This window comes from Hydra vulgaris, chromosome 10 (genome assembly GCF_038396675.1).
Source record: "Hydra vulgaris chromosome 10, alternate assembly HydraT2T_AEP".
Taxonomy (NCBI): domain Eukaryota; kingdom Metazoa; phylum Cnidaria; class Hydrozoa; order Anthoathecata; family Hydridae; genus Hydra; species Hydra vulgaris.
Genome location: NC_088929.1, coordinates 38,197,830 through 38,220,000, shown reverse-complemented (window position 1 = coordinate 38,220,000; position 22,171 = coordinate 38,197,830). Strand labels below are relative to the sequence as shown.

Here is a 22,171-nt window from a genome sequence, read left to right as displayed (position 1 = left end):
TATTGTCATTAATTTATATCAGAGGCTTGATATAAAAGGTGGGCAAGTTGGATTTAGCAATGGTCTTTCATGTAACTTTTTTCCACCCATTGAAAATACAGAATTACTTAATCTTGGATATATGGTGTTTAATTTGTCAAAGTGTTTTGACTTATATATAAATTTATCAACAACTCAAATACCCATTACAAGTACTACCAGTTCTCCAGGTATTACATTACTTGATATGAAATTATTTTAATATTGATTAAATATAGTATCTTAGCTGTGAACCATTTTGCTCATCGTAGGTTCTTGAATTTTTTTTTCATACCTAGAATGGCTATAAAATTAACAATATTTCAATGTTTGTAAAAGTAAAAAAAAATTTCAAATTTTTTTACCTTTACAATCTTTTTTGCTTTTTTTTTTTCTTACATTTTTTTTTTGCTTTTTTTTCTTACATTTATCTTTTTTTTTTATTTTTGCATTTATCTATTTTTATTTATATTTCATATAGTAAAAAACAACTATAAACCAAAGAGCTACAAATGACTTATTTGGTTTATCTGTGTTGATTTTTTTAATTTTTTGAAAAATAAAATGTCATAAAGTTTACATTTGTAAGACATTTTTAGGTTGCACTAAAATTTATCCTAGTCTAAACACAAACTCACTAACTTACATTTAGGTTACATTTTTTGAACAGATGCAGCTTACTCTGAAAATAGTTTATTTGTGATGGTTTTTCTCTCTAAGTAAGACTTGTTGGTCAAATCAAATTTTAATTACTTAGGAGTTTAACTGTGGAAATATAATTAAAATGGAAAGTTCAACCAATTTGAATGTTTTGGAACTAAATTTGTAACTTTCTGATTCATAAATAAAACAAATTTATTTTAAAACTGGTCTTAACTGTTCAATATTATCTATACATTGATACAAGTAGTATCTATAGATTGATACAAGTAGTATCTATATATGTTGATACAAGTAGTATCTATATGTTGATACTAGTTGTATCTATACCTTGATACAAGTAGTATCTATATGTTGATACAAGTTATATCTTCATGTTGATACAAGTAGTATCTATAAATTGATAGAAGTAGTATCTATATGTTAATACAAGAAGTATCAAAGTATACATTTAAAAATACTTTTCTGCTTTGTCATACAATACTTGAAAATTCTTAACAATTTAAACAGTTTATTTAGATTCGTAAATAATATTACTATGCAAAGTAACTTCAATGTAATCAAAAAATTCTATTTTTATATTAAATAATCATGTATAAATTAAATGTTATAGTAATACTAAATAAATAATCATTATTATGTTTTGACAAAGGAGGAAATATTAGGCAGATTGTGCTTTGTAATTTTCAAAACTATAATAAATTTGTTTTAATTTTTTATTACATTTTTGAATGAAAATGATAAAGTATTTGATATAAAAAAATAATAACTTTTTAAAGTTTAAAAACGAAAAAAAATTACATAGGTTCAAGCCCAAGTCCAAGGTCACATTAACAAACTTATTGTGACGGGCTCTTAAATATTCAAAATATTTGAGTGCTCAAGCTGATTCTGTCAAAGTAATAAAGTTTTCATTAAGCACTATTCTACACTAGTCTACTCATAACTTATTAAATCTTATTACTTTTAAAAAATCCTAAAGCTTTTAAAATGATTTTTTTCTTTTATTAAATCGAAGTTTTGCAATTAACGTTGTTAATGCCTTTTTATTCATGTTCACTCAAATACATAGTATTAAATTCCAAAACTTAAATTCTCATTTTTACTGCATTTTTCTTCTTCCACAAAAATTGTTGTTTTTTGTAAGCATATATTTTTTAATAAATAGATTCTCATTTTTACTGCATTTTTCTTCTTCTACAAAAATTGTTGTATTTTGTAAGCATATATTTTTTAATAAATAAAAAATTACTTTGTTTCACCAGCGTTTTGTCATGTTTTGAAATATGGTTATTTACAAGCTAAAAAATAATAACTTTAATTTATAAAAAACAATTATTTAAAAAATTTACTTTTGTTACTTATGTAAAACTTATCTTTCAATTGAATGCATTTTAAAACCTGAATTCAGCTTTCTGTTAAATTCAGTTCAAAAACCAATTCCATCTTTCAGTTAAATTCAAGGTACACATAAGGCCTATAATTTTTTTTCAGTCAAATTTGGTGTAGGCATATCGTCTAAATTGATCGTTTGATTAAATTTGGGTCTTGAAAGGTGACTTCACCAGTCTTTACAGCAGCACAATAAAAGGAAAACTAAAGAGAAGAGTGAGGTTTGATCTGGAATTATCTCTAGGGAATAAAAGGTTTCATGTCAAAATTAAATAATTAGCACTATTGTCAGTAGGTAGATGAAACATTTTTACCTAAGGGCCATCGCGAAGAGAACTACAGTAAGAGTCCCAACAGCTTTTTAGTAGTTGTAAAAGGTACGATAATAAGGAATTCTGATGATGAAAAAGAATGAGATAATAGTTTTAAAGATATCAAACTGTAGTCATGTGGAGAAACTGAGCACTGAGTAGGGTCAGAAACAAGACACAAGTTGAGTATAGAAGGTAAATGATTCGAATTGTCTAAATTGACTGGATTGTCTGGAATGACTGGATTGATTGAGTTGTCTGGATTGACTGGAAAGAAAGTTAGAGATTGAGAAAGGCAAAAGTTGTGGACCTTAACACCTGCAGAGTCACTGACACTAGAACCAAGCCATTCAGTGTGATGAGGATTAAAGTTACCAGCAACAAAGATATTGGCTGAATTTTAAAGAAAAAGGGCTTGGATAATTTGATTACAAATAACATTGAAAAGAATGCAGTCTTGAGATGAAGGAGAGCAATATAGAACAAGGAGAAATGTGATAGAGTGAAGTGGTGCTAAACAAAAGCACTTAAAAGAATAGTCTGTGGATTCAAATGTAGTTTTGCAATAAATGGGTGAATTCTTACCAATGCAAACCTCCACACCAAGCATTTGACTATTGGAGTCTCTACAAATAACCATCAACACTAAGATAACAAGATAAGACAGCTGAACTCAATTTAGTCTCACAAAATTATAGATTTAGAGAACTTGGTGATGACAAAAGTTTGTTGAGTTTTATAGTTTTTTGTACTATATTTTTAAATTTTTCAAAGAACTTGACTTAAAGCACAGATAGTATTCAGTACACTATTTAACAGCCCAAGCAATTGCCTCATTACTATTAATAAACCCTAAGCTGTAACAGAGGACTTCAAATGTGACTTTGACAATGCACACTAAAAGTACAAACACGGACACCATCCATGCGCAATATGGCACTATTATTACTTTGTTATTTTACAGCGGTTGATGTAATCAGCCTCTCTCAGGTGCTACCACAGAGTTTGGGAAACCTGACTACCAGCCAGCCTCGGAACTGTAAAACTGAGTTTTAGAGCTGTACCCTCATTAGGAGATAATAGAATGAGTTGTCTAGTCATAAAAACAGAGACACAAGAAAAACCAATGCAATGAGTCAAGAAGGTTCAGCCTTCAATATCGTGAACTGAAAACAAGATATTATAAATACATCTATGCTAGCCTAATAGATGAAGAAAGAGTGCAAAGCTGGTCAACAGATATTATTATTATGACACCATTTCTAGCCTTTGTTTAACCAAGACACCAAGGCAGGGAGTGAGTTAAGTCAGACTTGGCATCTCTTATCTTTTGCCTTAGAAAGTGTATCCTTTAAAGCAGCAGGACATGAAACAGGTTGCACTGGGTTATATGTTACTAGTAGCAGGATAACCTAGCCTGACTGATGATGATGATGATGATGATGATGATGATAATGATGATGATGATGATGATGATGATCATGATCATGATGATCATGATGATCATGATGATGATCATGATGATGATCATGATGATGATCATGATGATGATCATGATGATGATCATAATGATGATCATGATGATCATCATGATGATGATGATGATGATGATCATGATGATGATCATGATGACGATGATGATGATGATGATGATGATGATGATGATGATGATGATGATGATGATGATGATGATGATGATGATGATGATGATGATGATGATGATGATGATGATGATGATGATGGTGGTATATATACATATATACATATATATAAATATATAAATGTATATATATACATATATATATGTGCATATATATGTGTGTGCGCTGAATTTCACTACAATATAAGTTATTAGCTCTATTTTAAATAATAGTGAACTAAGACAATGTTTTATTATTCCATTGATTTATTCTTGTTTTTTACAAGTATAACTTTGATTTTTAGTTCAACCAAATACTTTGCAAGTATCACCAAGCTTTACATATACAAATATAGCATCATCAGGAGTTATAGCTACTAGATTAGCATGGTCATTGTTAACATTATCATCTTCTACTCCATTTGTTTCTGCTTCTTCTATTGTTACCACTCGTTCAATTAGTTCTCTTTCTACTGCTATTGGTTCTGCAATCAACTCTAGTACTTCTAATATCTCTACTGCTGTCACCTTTACTCAAACAGAACCTGTTTCTGGTCCAATAACTCAATCTGATGTTATGATTACTTCTTCTACCTCATCCGCATTTGTTAGTGCTTTTCCGATAGGTACTAGTTTCAGTACTCTTCCTATATCTGCTTCTACTGCAATTACTTCTGTTGCTACTGCTGCTGTTTCTACCCAATCTGGATTGTCATCTATACCTTCAAGTACTATTGTTGCAACAACACCTATTTCTTCAACAAGTTCAGGTACTTTTTATTGAAATAAACTTTAATGAACAAATAATCTGATGATATATGTATTTTCAAATCATTTATTTTTAGGAGGTTGTTTGTTTAATAATGGTGGTTGTAGTGATATTTGTAATCTTTTAAATAACAATGTAGTGTAAGTTGTTTGTAAGCTTTGTTGCTATAAGTGATATAAATTATGTATTTTATTTGTTTATTTTAAAATTGATTAATACATATTGTAAATTATCTAAGTTAATTATGCAAAGAAGCTTTTATAAATTGAATAAAAATTGTAAAAATTTCTAGTTGCTCTTGTTCAAAAGGTGTTTTGACATCAGACAGTCGTACTTGTTATGATAATACAGAATTTATCTTTGCGTCCTTGAAAAACGTAGTTTTAAGATGGAACAGTAGTAACACTCTTGAGCCAATATACGATTTTGGTGTTACTTCCACTGATGTTGGTATTGTTGCTATGGACTATGATTATAAGAACAAACTTTTTTACTACTCAAGAAACACTGCTACAGTGTCAATTATCAATATGATGAATATTGATGGAAGTAATAAACAAGCTCTGTTTATTGGTTAGTTTATGTCTATTTTGTGTTACTTTTAAGTTTTTGAACATTTGTTGACTTGGTTTTTTAATTTTGCTATAAAACATTATTTTTAGGAATAACTTATTACTTTTAAGCATTAGACAGGTCCCTAATATACATAATAATGGTGTTTTTTTATATATTGAATGCATTTAGTGGCTGAGAGTAGGTATTTCTCCGAAATTTTGTTTTATGGGCAAAATTTCGGAGAAATATCTACTCAAAACAATATATATATATATTTATAAATATAACAAAATTTATAAATATATATATATTTATAAATTTTGTTATATTTATAAATATATATATATATATATATATATATATATATTTATATATATATATAAATATATATATATATATATATATATATATATATATATATATACATATATATATATATATATATATATATATATATATATATATATATATATATATATATATATATATATATATATATATATATATATATATATATATATATATAGATAGATGTTGCTGCACTTGTAATAAATGGTAGTAGATAAAAAAATAAGATTGTACATATACCAGAAGTGTATAATTTATGTTACACAAGCTAACAATGTAAAAAGACAAATGTGTTGCAGTTAACTGATACATTACTTTAAATCACTTTTGCTTTTTGTTCTATGAAAAGTTATTAAATAATTAACTATAATTAATAATTAATAATGTATATTAAATAAATATATTATGATTACAACAATTATCAATAAATAATGTAAATAAATTGCTAAATAAATTACATAGCTTCCAATAAGAACGAAATGAATGATAATAATAGTTATATAAATAAAAACAAATAATAAATAAATAAAGAAAAATAAATAATAAATAATCAAATAATGGATTATGTAGAATTGAACCAAATTTTGTGTTTGATACTTTTTTATCAATAAAAAATATAAAAATTGTTGGCAGCTTAAAATTTTGCTGTTTAATTTTTACCATGTCTATACAAGCCAGTATAATTGTTTGAGGTGTATTAATTTGTGGATAGAGTTTATTTTTAGTTTTATTGCAATATTAACTAGCATAGCATAACAGACGATGAGATGTTGCAAGGACATGAACCTGACAAGTTATTGCAAATCATAGGCTCCCTGAAATGTCTTTGGTGAATGCCTTCAAATACAAGTTGCGGAAATTCTCTTATACAATTTAAATTTAATTTAAATAATTTAATATTTTTTCTTAAATTCTATAATTGCCTATAAAAGTCTATATACTATAATCATTTTATATTATTTTTAAATAATTGCGTTGCTGACAGTTGCTGACAAATGATTACCTTGCAGCGCAGTTAGGTAGTGTCATTTTGTCACAGACAAGCAATATGAGATTTGTATTTTGTCAGGTTTTCTTTTTTTTTTTTTTTTTTTTTGAGTTTTTAGTTTTATAATTGCTCATTACATTTTATTTTGTAAGTATAAATATTGGTGCGTTGCCATATACACATTTGCATAAAATCCAAATAGCAATGTTTTGTTTTCCCTCAACATATAAAACGCTTTTCTATTTTGAACGAGTCTTACTATTCTGGATATCTACTCTTTTGAATATCCACACTTTTTGGATTTCATCTCCATCTACAATATATTTTTAAAATCAACTCTCTCATGTCTACCTGACTAAACATAGTATAGTGGAAGCAAAATTAAATAAGAATAAAAATCAAAATTAGTTAAAACTAAAATAAGTAAAGTTTTAGTTAACAAGTAAACTATTTTACAATTACAAACTATTTAAAACTATAATATAACTATTATAACATAATATATTATTCGAATTCTTTTTGATAAAGCTCCATTTATTAGAATTGAGTCATGGTAGTTCCATGATAACATACTAATCAAGGTAATTTTGTTATAAACTTTACAACATTACCTATTATATTTTAATTATTAGTACCCGTTTTTCTAAGGATATTCTTTGGATATCTTTCATGCATTCTGAACATCTTTTCAGTGGGGTATACCAACTGGGTAGTTAAAGTTTATTAATCATATATGTCAATAAATTTTTAACAACAGCCGTTTTAATACAAGTAGTTGTCAAAACAGGTTTAAATCGAGTTTTTTTTTTCATTTGAATAAAAACTCAACTTTCCATTATATAAAGTAAAGATTTTTTTGCAAAATGTCACAATTAATTTTTTAACTATATAAAAGTGTACAACTACTATTTTCATACTTTGGAAATTTTATTAAGTACAATTTAATTAAAAAAAAATTCTTTTATAACTTGACTTTTAATTACATAAACTGTTTCTAATTCCAAATTTAATCTGCAAAAGACTTTTGTTGAACATTTAAAAGTTAGTACAAAAAAGTTTTAAACCAAATGTGAGGGCAACAATTTAATAAAATATTTAGTCCCCCCCCCTCCTTCCATCTAAGTATCTAACTCTAAATTTATCTACAGTTTTTTAATTTCATTATTTCATAGATTGAATTCATATCTTATCAAAACCACTAAATCCACAAAAAAAGAAATTCGCATATAGCAAGAATCGTTTATCCTACTAACTTGCCATTCAAAATGGTTCCAATTTTTATGCCAAGGATATAACTCTTGATAAAATTGATATATATTTTTTTTTGCTTCTAAACTTTTTTAAAATTTTTTTCTGTGTTTGTGATTTAGTGAATAGCGTTGTTGATGGTATGGCATATGATTGGACAAGAAATTTTCTATACTATGCAGACAAGAATAATGGTATTTTTTCTTTGGATCTCAATTCCAAAGTTTTGATTCCAGCTTTAGTTTCAAAAGGTATTAGCTATTTGTCATCAACTGTTTCCCCAAGAGCTATGGTTTTGGAAAATTGTGGAAGGTTTATATTTAAACTTGCAGTTTAACTAACAACAGTTTTTGAATAATTTTTTTAATTTGAATTATTTTTTATGAACAAAACTCAAAAAGTTTTTATTAAAAATGATTTTGATAGTTTCAGAAATTTGAATTTGCGTAGTTTTAAATTTGAATTTGTTTCACTTTTTTAGAGACTTTAATTTAAATAATTTTTTAATTTATTAATTTTTTAATTATCATTGTTTAGATCCCTTTTTGTAACGTTTTGGGGAAAGAGAAATGGTTATGTTGGAAGGTTTTTCTTTAATAATACAATCAAAGTAATTGCAGGAGACTTGTTATACCCCAATTCCTTAGCTATAGATCGTAAAAAAAGTAGATTATATTGGGCAGATTCATTCTTTTCAAGGTTAATACTTTAATTTTTAACTTTTTTGGTTAAATAGTTTGACTAAATTATAATAATTTTGTTTTTCAAATTATTTCTCTCAAGGATGCTAAGAATAAATGAATTTTTGTAACTTTTTTTTTAAGTTTATTTAATTTAGTATAGTGTGTGTATATATATATATATATATATATATATATATATATATATATATATATATATATATATATAGTGTGTGTGTATGTATATATATATATATATATGTATATATATATATATATATATATATATATATATATATATATATATATATATATATATATATATATACATATACATATATATTTGTATAGATATATAAATTTATAAAATGTATAAGTTCAAGGTTAAGTATTTTAATACCGTAATACAAAGACTCTGATATGTGTTTACAGTGCTAAATATTATTAAATAATAGAGCAACATATATATATATATATATATATATATATATATATATATATATATATATATATATATATATATATATATATATATATATATATATATATATATATATATATATATTTGTTTGTTAAGATGAATAAAAACAACTGATTAGCGAGACTTAAAGTTTCATGCCCAAAGGCAATCATCATCCATTAATACAAACAAAAAGCGTAGACAAACAGTTACAAAAATTACTGTATAATGACTTTTGATATTATAAACAAATCTTAGTAAAAAACAAAAACAAAAAACAAAAAGCCATTATAGTTTACTAGTCTCCTGTGTCAAATATAAGTAATAAGAACTTTTCTGAATGCTGACACTGAAATACAATTTCATTTTTTTTTCAATAGGTTTTTACCATTACGTGATAAAATAACATCTTCGTAGAGAGAAAATGGCATATTTTTGTTGTTAGATATATATATTTGGTCTTTTAAGATCCATATTTCTTTAGAGAGTTCTATGTGATTTCTGTACTTAACTGATGCAAATGATTTGAGATGGTTTGCATATTCTAATTTAAATGAGGTAATACTAATGCTAAAATATACTTTTGGTTGCTTGGTAGACAATATTGTTAGACAAACATTGGTAGTTCAAAGAGCAAGATGCTTTATCTACATTGGTTAGTTTTTAATTGGTTTTCGATGTGCAAAATTTAACATAACATCGAGGTGATATACAACTTTTAAATTAGTTTGAATGGTGATTTTAAGATTGTTTCTTTTAGAAACATGTGTTATATGCTTTTTGATTTTACCCATTTGTTGACCGTTTTTGTTCTTAAATATGGCAAGACTGTCATAACAATATAGGCCAAAATCCTTTTTTGTTATAATTCTGGAAATTTGATACAGTATGAAAATAAAATTATATTTGTATATATATCCACACAGTACTATATTTTTTATTCCTAAATATAACACTGAAGGGCTTATAAAAGTCAAAGAGTTTTTTGATTTTTTTTTTCTAATATTATTTTTAAGAAAGGAGACAGCAAGACTGAAAAAAGCAAATGGTTTCTTTTTATTGTAAAACAGTTCAGTGATAAAACACCAAATAGTACTATAATATGATAATAATAAAATCCCAGTAATAGTAGTTCAAACATAAGATTAGACTTATGAATAGTTTAAACTTAAATTAAATTATTACTATTGCCTTTTCGTTTTCACAATTTTTTTATAATTTTTTTATAATTTTTTTTTATACTTTAATATTTATACGGAGACTTGCAGTGGCAGAGTTCTTCATAAGCAAGAGGTTGAAGATTGTGGAGATCAATACTCCACTTCATTCACAATATTATTGTGTTTAACTTGTTTTGGTGATAAAAATAAAACTATTCATATATCTTTAAGATGATAATGCCCTAATGAATAAGTAAAAACAATATTATTTCTACGACAATTACCTCCTTGAGGTCAAGAGATGGGTACTGTAGAGGCAGATACTAATTTTTTTAATTTTTATTACACTCTCTGTCAATCCTTTAACTCTGAAACATAAGTTGTGACAAACTGTGAAGACTGCGATGCAGAAAAACTGTTTGAGTGCTGTACTATCAGAGGTGTAGTTGGAATTGGATATTGAGAACTTTCCTATAGAGTAAAATACTTATGGTATAAGTGTAATATAGATTCTGACATTAAAGTATATTTTATATATTGTATATGTATAAACATGTATTGTATAAATTACACATTACACATATATATAGATATATGAATGCTGCATTACTTACACAGTAATGATGTCATACTGAAATAGGTAGCTGAAAGGGTTTCATAAAATACATCGGCTGATTATCTAAGTGGAACATGGAAAAGAGTTTTTGAAGTGTGACAGCTTTAACTTTTTCTTTCCATTAAGGGTAAAGTTTTAGAGTTCATCCAATTATTAAAAAAAATGAAAGTTTAAAAATAACACATGTGTTGTTTTTAAACTTTCAGTTTTTTTAATTCCATATTTTTTAGTTAAAAAAATGTACAGAATGATTAAATAAAAAATAAAGAAAGTGTAATGTATGTAGATAAAAAAAACTAGCAAAGATTAATAAAAAAGTAAAAATTTTATCTTGAATATCTTCTCTATCTAAATTTCCAAGTACCCTATCTTGTTCTTATTGGGTTTGTAGAGGTTTTTAAGGCAATTGTTGATTACATCTAAAATATACTTATTAATTTTGCAGATTTTCAATTAAGTTTCTTGTTTAATGACTCAGTTTAATGGTTCTGAGGTCGACTAGTAGTAATGTTTCCTAAACTCTGCGGTAGCTCTTGGATAAGCTTATTCCATCAATAGCTGCAAAATATTAGAGTATTAACAGCGCCGTGTTGGGCATGGATTGTGTCCCTGTTAATGCTTTTGGTTCAGATAGTTGAGGCCACATAAGGAGCCCTATGTTACAACTTTGGGTTAATTAACAGGACTGAGGAAATTGCATGGCTCATCGCTTAGGAGACCAGCTCTATCTATGAATGAGTCAAGTTCTTTTTAAACTTTAATCAGGCCATAAGTAACCTAAAATATTAAATATTAAAAACCGTCCCCACCATCTAACTGTTTTATTATATCTTTTACTAATACTTGTGGTCTGCCAAGCAACCTTTCATCAGTTGAATCTTACCTATTGCAAAATTCACCAGAATTTCTTGCTTTAATTGAGACTAATTTAAATTCTACTATTCCTTCTTCTGATATCAGCGCTGATGAGTACTATCCTTTAATTTGCAAAGACTCCAATAGTCAAATGCTTGGCTTGGGGGTGATATCAGGTTCGAATCCTTTGACCATTCTTTTATGTGTTTCTGCTTAGCATCTCTTCACTCTATTATCTCTCACTTTGTTTTTTATCGTTCTCCTACTTCTCTAGACTGCACTCTTTTAGATGTAATTTCTGATCAAATTTACCATGCCTCTCTCTTAACCCCTCTGCCAATATTGTTATTAATGGTGACTTTAATGCTCATCACCCTGAATGGCTTCACTCTAATTCCACTGACCCTACTGTCACTAAAGCCTATAACTTCTGCATTTCTCAATGTTTTACTCAGATAGGTAACTTTGTGACTCGTTTTCCTGAAAACCCTAATCATTTACCTTCACTCCTTAATTTATATCTGGTCTTTGATCCTAGTTTGTGTTCTGACCATGCAATTGTCTCTTTAAATCTTTTATCTCGTACTTCATTTTCGGGCTCACCCTATCATTCCAATACTTATTACTACCCTAAAGCTGACTGAGACTCTTTTTGTGATTTTCTTTGTGACGGTCCTTGGGCTGGTCTTTTTCCTCTCGGCTGAAAAATGCGCCTCCTGCATAACCTGGATTCAAGCAGGAATAGAAGCCTTTATTCATTCTTGTTGGTTCCAAGTCAAGTCTCATTCTACTCCATGATTTTCACCTTCTTGTATAGCTGCCATATCTAATCATAATCATTTTTTTCATTATTTAAAAAAAAAACTATTCTCTTGAGAACAAACGGCTATTTATTATTGCAAGAAATGGACGTAAAAAAGTGCTGTTAGATGTGAAGCTCCATTATTCTCAGTTCATCTTAACTCATAAGTTAGGCTCTTGAGACTTTTGGAAAATCTTTAACAGCATTGTTAACAAAGAAAGGTCTAATATTCCATCTCTCATTCATGGGAATGATCTTATCACTTTTCCCAAGCATAAGGCAGAACTATTTGCAAAGAACTTTTCTTCTAATTTGACTCTTGAATCTTAATCCATTCTCTTACTTCCATTACAATTAAACATGTTAACCCATTGTTAGACATTCAAATCACTTTAGCTTCCATTGTTAAAGTCATATCTCAATTAAACTCTTCTACAGCTTGTGGTCTAGACAACATTCCTGTCAGAGTCTTGTTTTCTTGCCTACTTGAAAACAGCATATGTTATTCCCATTTTCAAAAATTCTGGTGAATATTCTGACCCTTCTAATTATTGTCCGATCAGTCTTCTTTCTGTTATTAGCAAGGTCTTTGAGTCTTTGAAAAATAAATTTCTCACCCCATTTTGAGACAAATAACTTGAGTAAATTAACTGTCAGACAATCAATAAATTTTTCAATCCTCTTGCTCTATAGCTGACTTGTTAACTGCTGTGACTGCTATGATTGAAAGATTTTATTGTGCATTAGATGGAGACAAAGAGGTTAGGGCTATTGCTCTTGACATATCTAAGGCTTTTGTCAAAGTTTTTTGAGATTATCAAATTGTTTCTTTGTAAACGCTTTATCAAAGTCATCCTCGAAGACCAACACTCTTCTTTATTTCCAGTAACTTTTAGGATTACCTTTATGTAACAAAACTCAGTTATTTACTGCAAACACCTATCACAATACTGTTTACATTCCTATATTAATGAATAGCAACCCTCTCACTAAGTCCTTTACTTTACGTCTTCTTGTAAACCATAGATATCGCCATTTTCTCTCTTTTGATTCTATTCTCTACCTCTACAAATTTCTTATTTGTCCCTATATGAAATACTGTTGTCATATTTGGGCTGGTTCTTCTAATAATGCTTTTTCTCTTCTTGATAAGATCTAAAAACGCATTGTAAATGAAGTTGGACCCGCTCTATCTGTTATGCATGAGCCCCTTACCCATTGTTGTAAAGTTGCATCTCTTTCTCTTTTCTACAAATACTTTTATTGTTGCTGCTCAAAGGAGCTATTATCTCTAGTTTCATCAACTAAAACTCAATTTCGCTTGACTCGTCATTCAGCAAAGTCTCATTCTTTTACTGCATCTGTCCCTGCATGCTCTAAAAAACTTTTATTTGTCTAGTTTTTTTCCTAGCACTTTAACGCTTTGGAATTCTCTCCCATCATTATGTTTTCCTGACTCATACAACCTTAAACTTTTCAAATCTATTGTCAATCGTTTCCTTGCTATATAACTATATAATTATTTTTTTCTAGTAACTCCTATCCTTATGTTATGTTTAGTGGTTATGATTAGTGGTTACTTGTAGCCTTATTAGGAATGAATCAGAATAAAAATTAAAAAAAAAAGTTTATGTGGAAATTTATTACCATTTTTATGGTTTCAAATAATTTTTAAACAACAATTTTTTGATTTTTGTCCAACCTTCTCCCTTACCCCTCCCCCTCCTCCTCTTTATTATCCCCCTCCCTCCCCTCCCTCCTTCCCACACACACATATACATATATATATATATATATATATATACATACATATATATATATATATTTATATGTATGTATATATATATATTTATATGTATGTATATATATATATATATATATACACACATATATAAACTTCCATTAATAATATTATCTTTATGGTATTCTTCTACTCTTCTAAGTATTTTAATGGCACAAATTGAGTGTATATTGCATTACATCACATGCATAAAGTCACATGCATCTTAAAAAATTTTGATTAAAATAATTGAAATGTTTATATAGCTTATTAATTCTTTCATCACGTCTAAACATTGCAATGTCAACAGACAATGATTTTGTTTAATTGATAGAGCACAGCTGGTGATATTTAAATAATAAATAATGGTTGCAGAGTAATTCTTTAAGTTTAATTAAAACAAACTACAATATAAAAAATTCAAAGACTTTGTATCTACATAACACTTAATTTCATTATTTAAATTTTATGTTTATGCCTCTTCACTCTATGAATTACATATTTTCTCATAACTCTAGTTTCTTTGATTTTTACAAACAGATCAAAATATTAAAACCAATTAATTTTATTTTGATACATTTCAAAAAATTGCGATTTTCTTTATTGCACCAAATTGGAGGTTTTATTCTCCTAGCGTTTAAACTATATATTAACTACAAAATGTTTTGTCTTACTGTGTACCCTGTAATGTTTCCTTTATCAGATCTGTTTAAGAAATTGAAAACTAATTATTCAAAATTTATTTTACTTTTAAAATGAACTTTTCGTATGCTAAAATGAGTCTTTAGTCAGACACATACAAAATGTTTTTTCAATTTTTTAGTAATATAATAATATTTTAATATTCTGTAAAAATCAAAAAATTTAACAACATTTCAAAAACATCTAAAAATAACTCTTAAATAATATTTATTATAAAGTGTAACACCCAAAAAAGCATGGATGCCCAAATTCTTCTAATTATGCTTGGTATGGTTTCAACAGAGAAAGTTTCATGTAAACTCTAGAGGGCTTTTTTTTTTTTTTTTTAAGATCTTCACTTCCAACAAGGCTGCAAGCAACCACTATTAGAGTCGGAAGTTACTGGAAGAGAAATGATTAAATTTAAAGAGCAAAATAACAATTGACAGATGACTTAAAAGATTGCAAAATATATGAATCAGGAAAACAAGATGAAGGGAGTGAATTCCAAAGAACTGATGTTTGAGGAATAAAACTAGATGAATAAGAATTTTCAGAGCACTTAAGAACAATCACAGTAAAAAGATTAGACTTAATTGAATGACGAATAGCACAATAATAAATTTAGTAGATGGAACAAAGAGAAAGGCGATAGAGTGAAGTGGTCTCAAAATGTCGTGGACTCAAACCTAGTTCCTTGACAAATCTATAAATTCTTACGAATGTAAATGCCCAGGCCAGTCATGTGACATGTGATGTATATATAGATATCTGCGTATATATATATATATATATATATATATATATATATATATATATATATATATATATATGTATATATATATATATTTTACATATATACATATTACATGTATATATAATACATATATACATATATTTGTATTATATATATGTTTAAGGGGTAAACAGATTCCATCTGTTTACCAGCCTCGCACCCCTTCTTTATCTATTAGGCTGGCGCAGATGTATTTTTTATACATTGTTTCCAGTTTAGGATGTTGAATGCTGGATCCTTTGACTCAATTCATGGGTTTTGCTTTTGTCTCTGTTTTTATGACTAGGCAACTCATTCTATTATCTTATGATGAGGGTACAGCTCTAAAACTCAGTTTTATGGTTCTGAGGCCGGCTGGTAGTCAGGATTCCCAAACTCTGTGGTAGCTCTCAGGGAAGCTGATTCCATCAACAGCTGAAAAATATCAAAGTATTAACAGTGCCATGTTGCGCATGGATGGTGTCCCTGTTTGTATTTTTGGTGTGATTGCGGAGGCCACATTTGGAGCCATTTGTTATGGCTTAGGGTTTATTACTAGTAATGAGGCAATTGCTTGGGCTATTAAACAGTGTTCTGAGTACTATCTATGCTTTGAGTCAAGTTCTCCAATCAAATTTAAAAATGAATAAAGTACCAAATACTATACAACACAAAAAACAATCATCATCACCAAGTTCTCTAAACCTATCATTTACTAATATTCGTGGTCTTCGAAGTAACTTTTCTTCTGTCGAGTCTTATCTCTTGCAAAGTTCACCAGACCTACTTGCTCTTTGTGAGACTAATTTGAGTTCAGCTGTCTCATCTTGTGATCTTAGTGTTGATGGTTATCTTTCTTTAATTTGTAAAGACTCCAATAGCCACATGCTTGGCCTGGGTATTTACATTCGTAAGAACTCACCCATTTGTCGTGAAACTAGGTTTGAATACACAGACTGTTCTTTCATGTGCTTTTGTTTATCACCACTTCACTCTATTGCCTTTCTCTTTGTTCTATATCGCTCTCCTTCATCTCATAACTGCACTCTTTTTGATGTTATTTCTGATCATATTGACCAAGCCCTCTCTCTTTATCCATCAGCTAATATAGTTGTTGTCAGTGACTTTAATGCTCACCACTCTGAATGGCTTGGCTCTAGTGTCAGTGATTCGGCAGGCATTAAAGCCCACAACTTTTGCCTTTCTCAACCCGTAACTCAAATAGTCAACTTTCCAACTCGCTTTCATGACAACCCGAATCATTTACCTTCTCTACTCGACCTATGTCTTGTTTCTGATCCTAGTCAGTGCTCAGTTTCTCCACATTCACCCTTATGTGCTTCTGATCACAGTTTGATCTCTCTAAAACTAATATCTCATTCTTCTTCATCACCTAAATTCCCCTATTATCGAACCTCTTACAACTACAGTAAAGCTGACTGGGATTCTTTCCGTGATTTTCTTCGTGATGGCTCTTGGGTAGAAATCTTTTATCTTCCTGTCGACACATGTGCTTCTTACATAACTTTGTATATTCAGGCCGGCATGGAATCTTTTGTTCCCTCTCAACGATTCCAGGTCAAGCCTCATTCTCCTCCTGGTTTTTCTCACACTGTGCTGCTGCAATTGCCAATTGAAACCATTACTTCCATATTTATCAGCAAAACAATTCTCCAGAAAACAGACGTCTTTTTATTACTGCTAGAAACAATTGTAAAAAGGTTTTGTCTAACGCCAAAACCTGCTATTCTCAGGTCATGAAATTTCATATCTCATCTCAAAAATTAGGCTCTCGTGACTTCTGGAGAGACTTTAATAATATCAATGATAATCTTTAATAATATCTTTAATTCCACCTCTCTTGTATGGTTCAGACTTTGTCACCTCACCTAAAGACAAAGCTGAATTGTTTGCTAAAAACTTTTCATCAATATCATCTTTTGATTCCACTAGTTGCATTCTTCCTGATATTTCCGACAAACACGTTGATCCATTGCTTGACATTCATATCACTCCAGCTTCTGTACCTAAAGTGATTTCCTGCTTAGACTCTTCTATAGCTTGTGGCCTGGACAACACACCTGTTATTGTCTTGCAGAAGTGCTCTCTGGAGCTGTCATCTATACTCTCAAAACTATTCAACATCAGCTCTTTGGAATACACTTCTTTCATCTTGTTTTCCTGATTCATATAGTTTGCAATCCTTTAAGTCGTCTGTCAATCGTTATCTTGCTCTACAATCTTCATTTTTTCTCTTTCAGTAACTTCCAACTTTTCTTAGTGGCTGCTTGCAGCCTTGTTGGAAGCAAAGAATTATAAATAAAGTTGATTTGGTAGACCAGTCATATTAAATTTTTTTTTTTGAAGAAGCTTGTTTTGAATAAATAGATTGGTTGAAGGATTGGTAACATTAAAAAAATGCATTCCACCAAAAATTACCAAAAGACTACTTGGCTATTGATTTAGATAATTAAAAATCATTCTTTAGTTTTTCAATGCAAAATGTGTGATTGGATATTATTTATTATATATATATATATATATATATATATATATATATATATATATATATATATATATATATATATATATATATATATATATATATATATATATATATATATATATATATATATATATGTATGTATGTATATAAATATGTATATATATGTGTATATATATATATATATAATTATATATATATATATATATTTATGTTTATATATATATGTAAATTATGTTTGTGTATTTTACAAATAGAGTGCTCAATGTTCTTAAAAAGCAGAGCAATAATAAATTAGTAAAAAATGCTTATCTAACTTTTTTCTTCTACTTTAAGTTTCACCATTGCTGGATCATCTGGAAGTGTTCTCTTCCTGATGATCCAGCAAAGAGAGAACTCTTCCTGATGATCCAGCAATGGTGAAACTTAAAGTAGAAGAAAAAAGTTAGACAAGTGTTTTTTACTAATTTATATATATATATATATATATATATATATATATATATATATATATATATATATATATATATATATATATATATATATATATATATATATTGTAAGTATAAATATATATAAATGCATATATATGTATGTATATACTTATGTTCTTGTCTATTTATGAATCAAAGTACATGTTTATTTGCTTTATATATAAATAAACACATAAATGTTATACAGGTATGCATGTACATGCGTACCTGTATAACATTTTTGTAGGTTAAATAGATATATATTTAGCATACATATATGCTCGCAACAGTGCGTGCATTATAATCATATACAAAATACCTTTTTTTTTATTATAACATTTATTTTAAAATCTAACAAGTGTATTATTAATATAATTAAAAATTTTTTTACAATTAAGGAATAAATCATATAAATTTGATATAATATATATTTTATATAATTTATTAAAAAAGTAAATTTATTTATTCACGCTTGTTTTGATTGGACACCTTTTTTTTTTCTATAATATAATAGAAAATTCCTCCAAAAGCAGTTTTAACTGTAGGGTATAGCAGGGTTAGATTTTGGCGTTAACAGCCTTCCGATAATTAAATTTACTCCTATTTTTAACCAAATGGAGACACATGCATATGAGTTTATTTTATTGCTGGCGTTAAAAACTGCTTTTTTATTTATAACTAGCAAATAGCTTATCATAGGGTTTAACGGAGAGACAAAATTACAGCTGTAAATAAAACATTTTGATTACTATTGATTTGATTATTATTTTTTTATTATTTGATGTATTTATTATTATTTGATTATTATTTTTCTGTTTACAGAATTGAAAGCTCAAATTTTGATGGTAGTTGTCGCCAGATTATAGCATTTGTTCCAGGTTATTATCCATTCAGTATGTTTTATTGGAATAGTTCACTGTTTTGGATTAACTGGGTAAGCTTAGAAAGCGCCGAGCAAAATTCTATAATGACAACTAATATATGGAATAAACAGACTGTTGTTTTTAAAAATATTAGTAGTCGTGGTTATGCTTTAGATCTGTTTCAAGATGACTCTAATGGTAGGTTTTAAGTTTGAATTTCTTTTATATTTTAAGATTTTATCAATGTTTTAATACATTTTTCAATTTAGGGTTATGTGATAACACTCCTGCTTGTGAGAAAATACCGTTTGTTCCTTTATACCCAACTAGTAATCAACCACTTTTACCTTTTGGAGAAGGTTTTGATAGAAAGCTACCTCCTAGTGATGATGGGGGTGTTGAATTCCGTCTGTCACAAGATATTCCCTTGTTTTTGAACTACCCATCCAGAAATGTTTTTGTAGGTCTATTATTTGCAGCTGTTTGTTATTTTGTTTACCTTTGTTGTCTAAACTTGTCTAATTTTGTAACAAAAATCTTTAATACAAATATTTTTAAAGAACATGTTTTTAAGCAAGTTGTTCATTCAATTTTTATTCTGTTATTAATGCTTCAATAGAAATTAAATAATTACATTAGTTACTATAGATTAAACAAATTATATAAATGACTTGCACAATCTATGCATAATATAATTAATGAAAACAATTTTGTATTTATTTAGATCTATACAAATGGTATCATCTCATTAAATGGTTTTTTCAATGAGTCAACTGCTTACAGTGTTAGCAATGTGCCCCTATTAGCAGTGTATGCAGCTGATTTTAATACTTCTCAAATTGGTAATGTGTATTACAGAGAATCAGTTGATCCAACAGATCTCATGATGATTTCTAACATTTTAAAAAATAATTCCTTGGATTATAACAGTTCTCTATTTAATGCATCTCATTTGGTTGTTGCTACTTGGGATATGGTGCCTTCATATTATAACCCTAACTTGGTATAATCTTGAGCATATATGCATTCTATATATATATATATATATATATATATATATATATATATATATATATATATATATATATATATATATATATATATATATATATATATATATATATATATATATATATATATATATATTTATATATATAAATATATATATATATATATATATATATAAGTGTGTGTGTGTATATATATATATATCTATATATATATATATATATATATATATATATATATAAGTGTGTGTGTGTATATATATATATCTATATATATATATATATATATATATATATATATATATGCACACATATACAGTATTGGACAAAACATTTGCAATCAACATCGAACAATGCGTAAAAGTGTTCCTAATTTTACTTGTCTTAAAAACGAAATGAACTATACTACCACAGCAAACAGTTCAGGAGTCTGGAGTCATAGCATGTCATGACATGAGCAATCAGTTGACAGGTGACAGCACACAGGCAGAATTTCGTTGACAAGTGCCATTTTGCAGTGGACAAAACAAGTGCAACTTTTTTGGTTTGTTTCATTTTCTGAAGTCTGGTCTGTGTCAACGTCACGGAAGTTTTTTAATAATTAAAGGAAGTATCCAGAAGTTTCCAGAAGCATTCAGAAGCCTCCAGAAGTTTCCAGGAGAAGCATCTGGAAGCATCCAGTAGCATCCAAAAATATCCAGAAACATTCAGAAGCATCCAGACGCATCCAGAAGCTTCCAGAAGAAAATATTCTAGATGCTTCGAAAAGAAGCATCTAGAATATTCCAGAACAGGTTCACACAGGTTCATTTTACTATATAAGGGACAAATAAATCGACATGTAATTCAGTCAGTATATGGAAATCAATCAGTCAGTATTATCAAGACAGTTTATCGAAGTGAGTTTTATCAAAGTGTTTTATCGAAGAACATCAATACAAGAAGTGAAATACAACAAGTGTTATATTACATCAATACAGTCCACATCCAACCAAGACGCTGTGTTCCACAGAGCATTATTGTATCATCACAAGGTAAATGTAACACGGTAAGCCTTGAGAAGCGTGATTATTTTTTTTTCATTATTTTTATGACTTCAAGTGCAAAAATAGCTCCCGACAGTCTTGGATTGGAACTAAGAAAGAAAATTATTGGCGATTACATAAGTGGAATGTCACAAAAAAGTATTTGTGATAAAAATTGCGTGAAAAAATGGACCGTTTCAAGACTATGTTCCAAATATCGTTCTATGGGGAAGTTGGCAGCAGATAACAAAGGTGGAAGACCGCGTTCCACCACTTCTAGAGAGGATTCTATGATCGTCAGATCCATCAAGAAGGATCCCTGGATATCATCAGTCGAGATACAAAAGCAATTAGAGCTGCCTGTATCGGACCGAACAATCAGACGACGTGCTGTTGAAGCTGGATTGTTTTCTTGACGCCCTGCAAAGAAACCGCTGATTTCACTAAAAAACCAGAAGAAAAGACTACATCTCATATTGACTAGAATGTGCAGAAATGGCGAACTGTCCTGTTCAGTGATGAATCGAAGTTCAACATCATTGGGAGCAATTGCATTTGCTGTG

At 28.4% G+C, this 22,171-nt stretch overlaps 1 protein-coding gene across 1 annotated transcript in view; it reads left to right on the top strand.

Annotated features, from left to right (window-relative positions):
• The window catches only part of LOC100210520 (uncharacterized), a 134,719-nt gene that overhangs the window by 60,895 nt on the left and 51,653 nt on the right, over window positions 1-22,171 (top strand). Inside the window, exons 14-22 of the mRNA XM_065807946.1 lie at window positions 1-209; window positions 4,326-4,790; window positions 4,866-4,929; window positions 5,082-5,362; window positions 8,051-8,240; window positions 8,466-8,627; window positions 19,536-19,774; window positions 19,846-20,036; window positions 20,301-20,579. The exon at window positions 1-209 is cut by the window's left edge and continues 44 nt beyond it. Coding sequence (XP_065664018.1) covers window positions 1-209; window positions 4,326-4,790; window positions 4,866-4,929; window positions 5,082-5,362; window positions 8,051-8,240; window positions 8,466-8,627; window positions 19,536-19,774; window positions 19,846-20,036; window positions 20,301-20,579 — 2,080 coding nt within the window. The remainder of the gene's footprint in view (window positions 210-4,325; window positions 4,791-4,865; window positions 4,930-5,081; window positions 5,363-8,050; window positions 8,241-8,465; window positions 8,628-19,535; window positions 19,775-19,845; window positions 20,037-20,300; window positions 20,580-22,171) is intronic.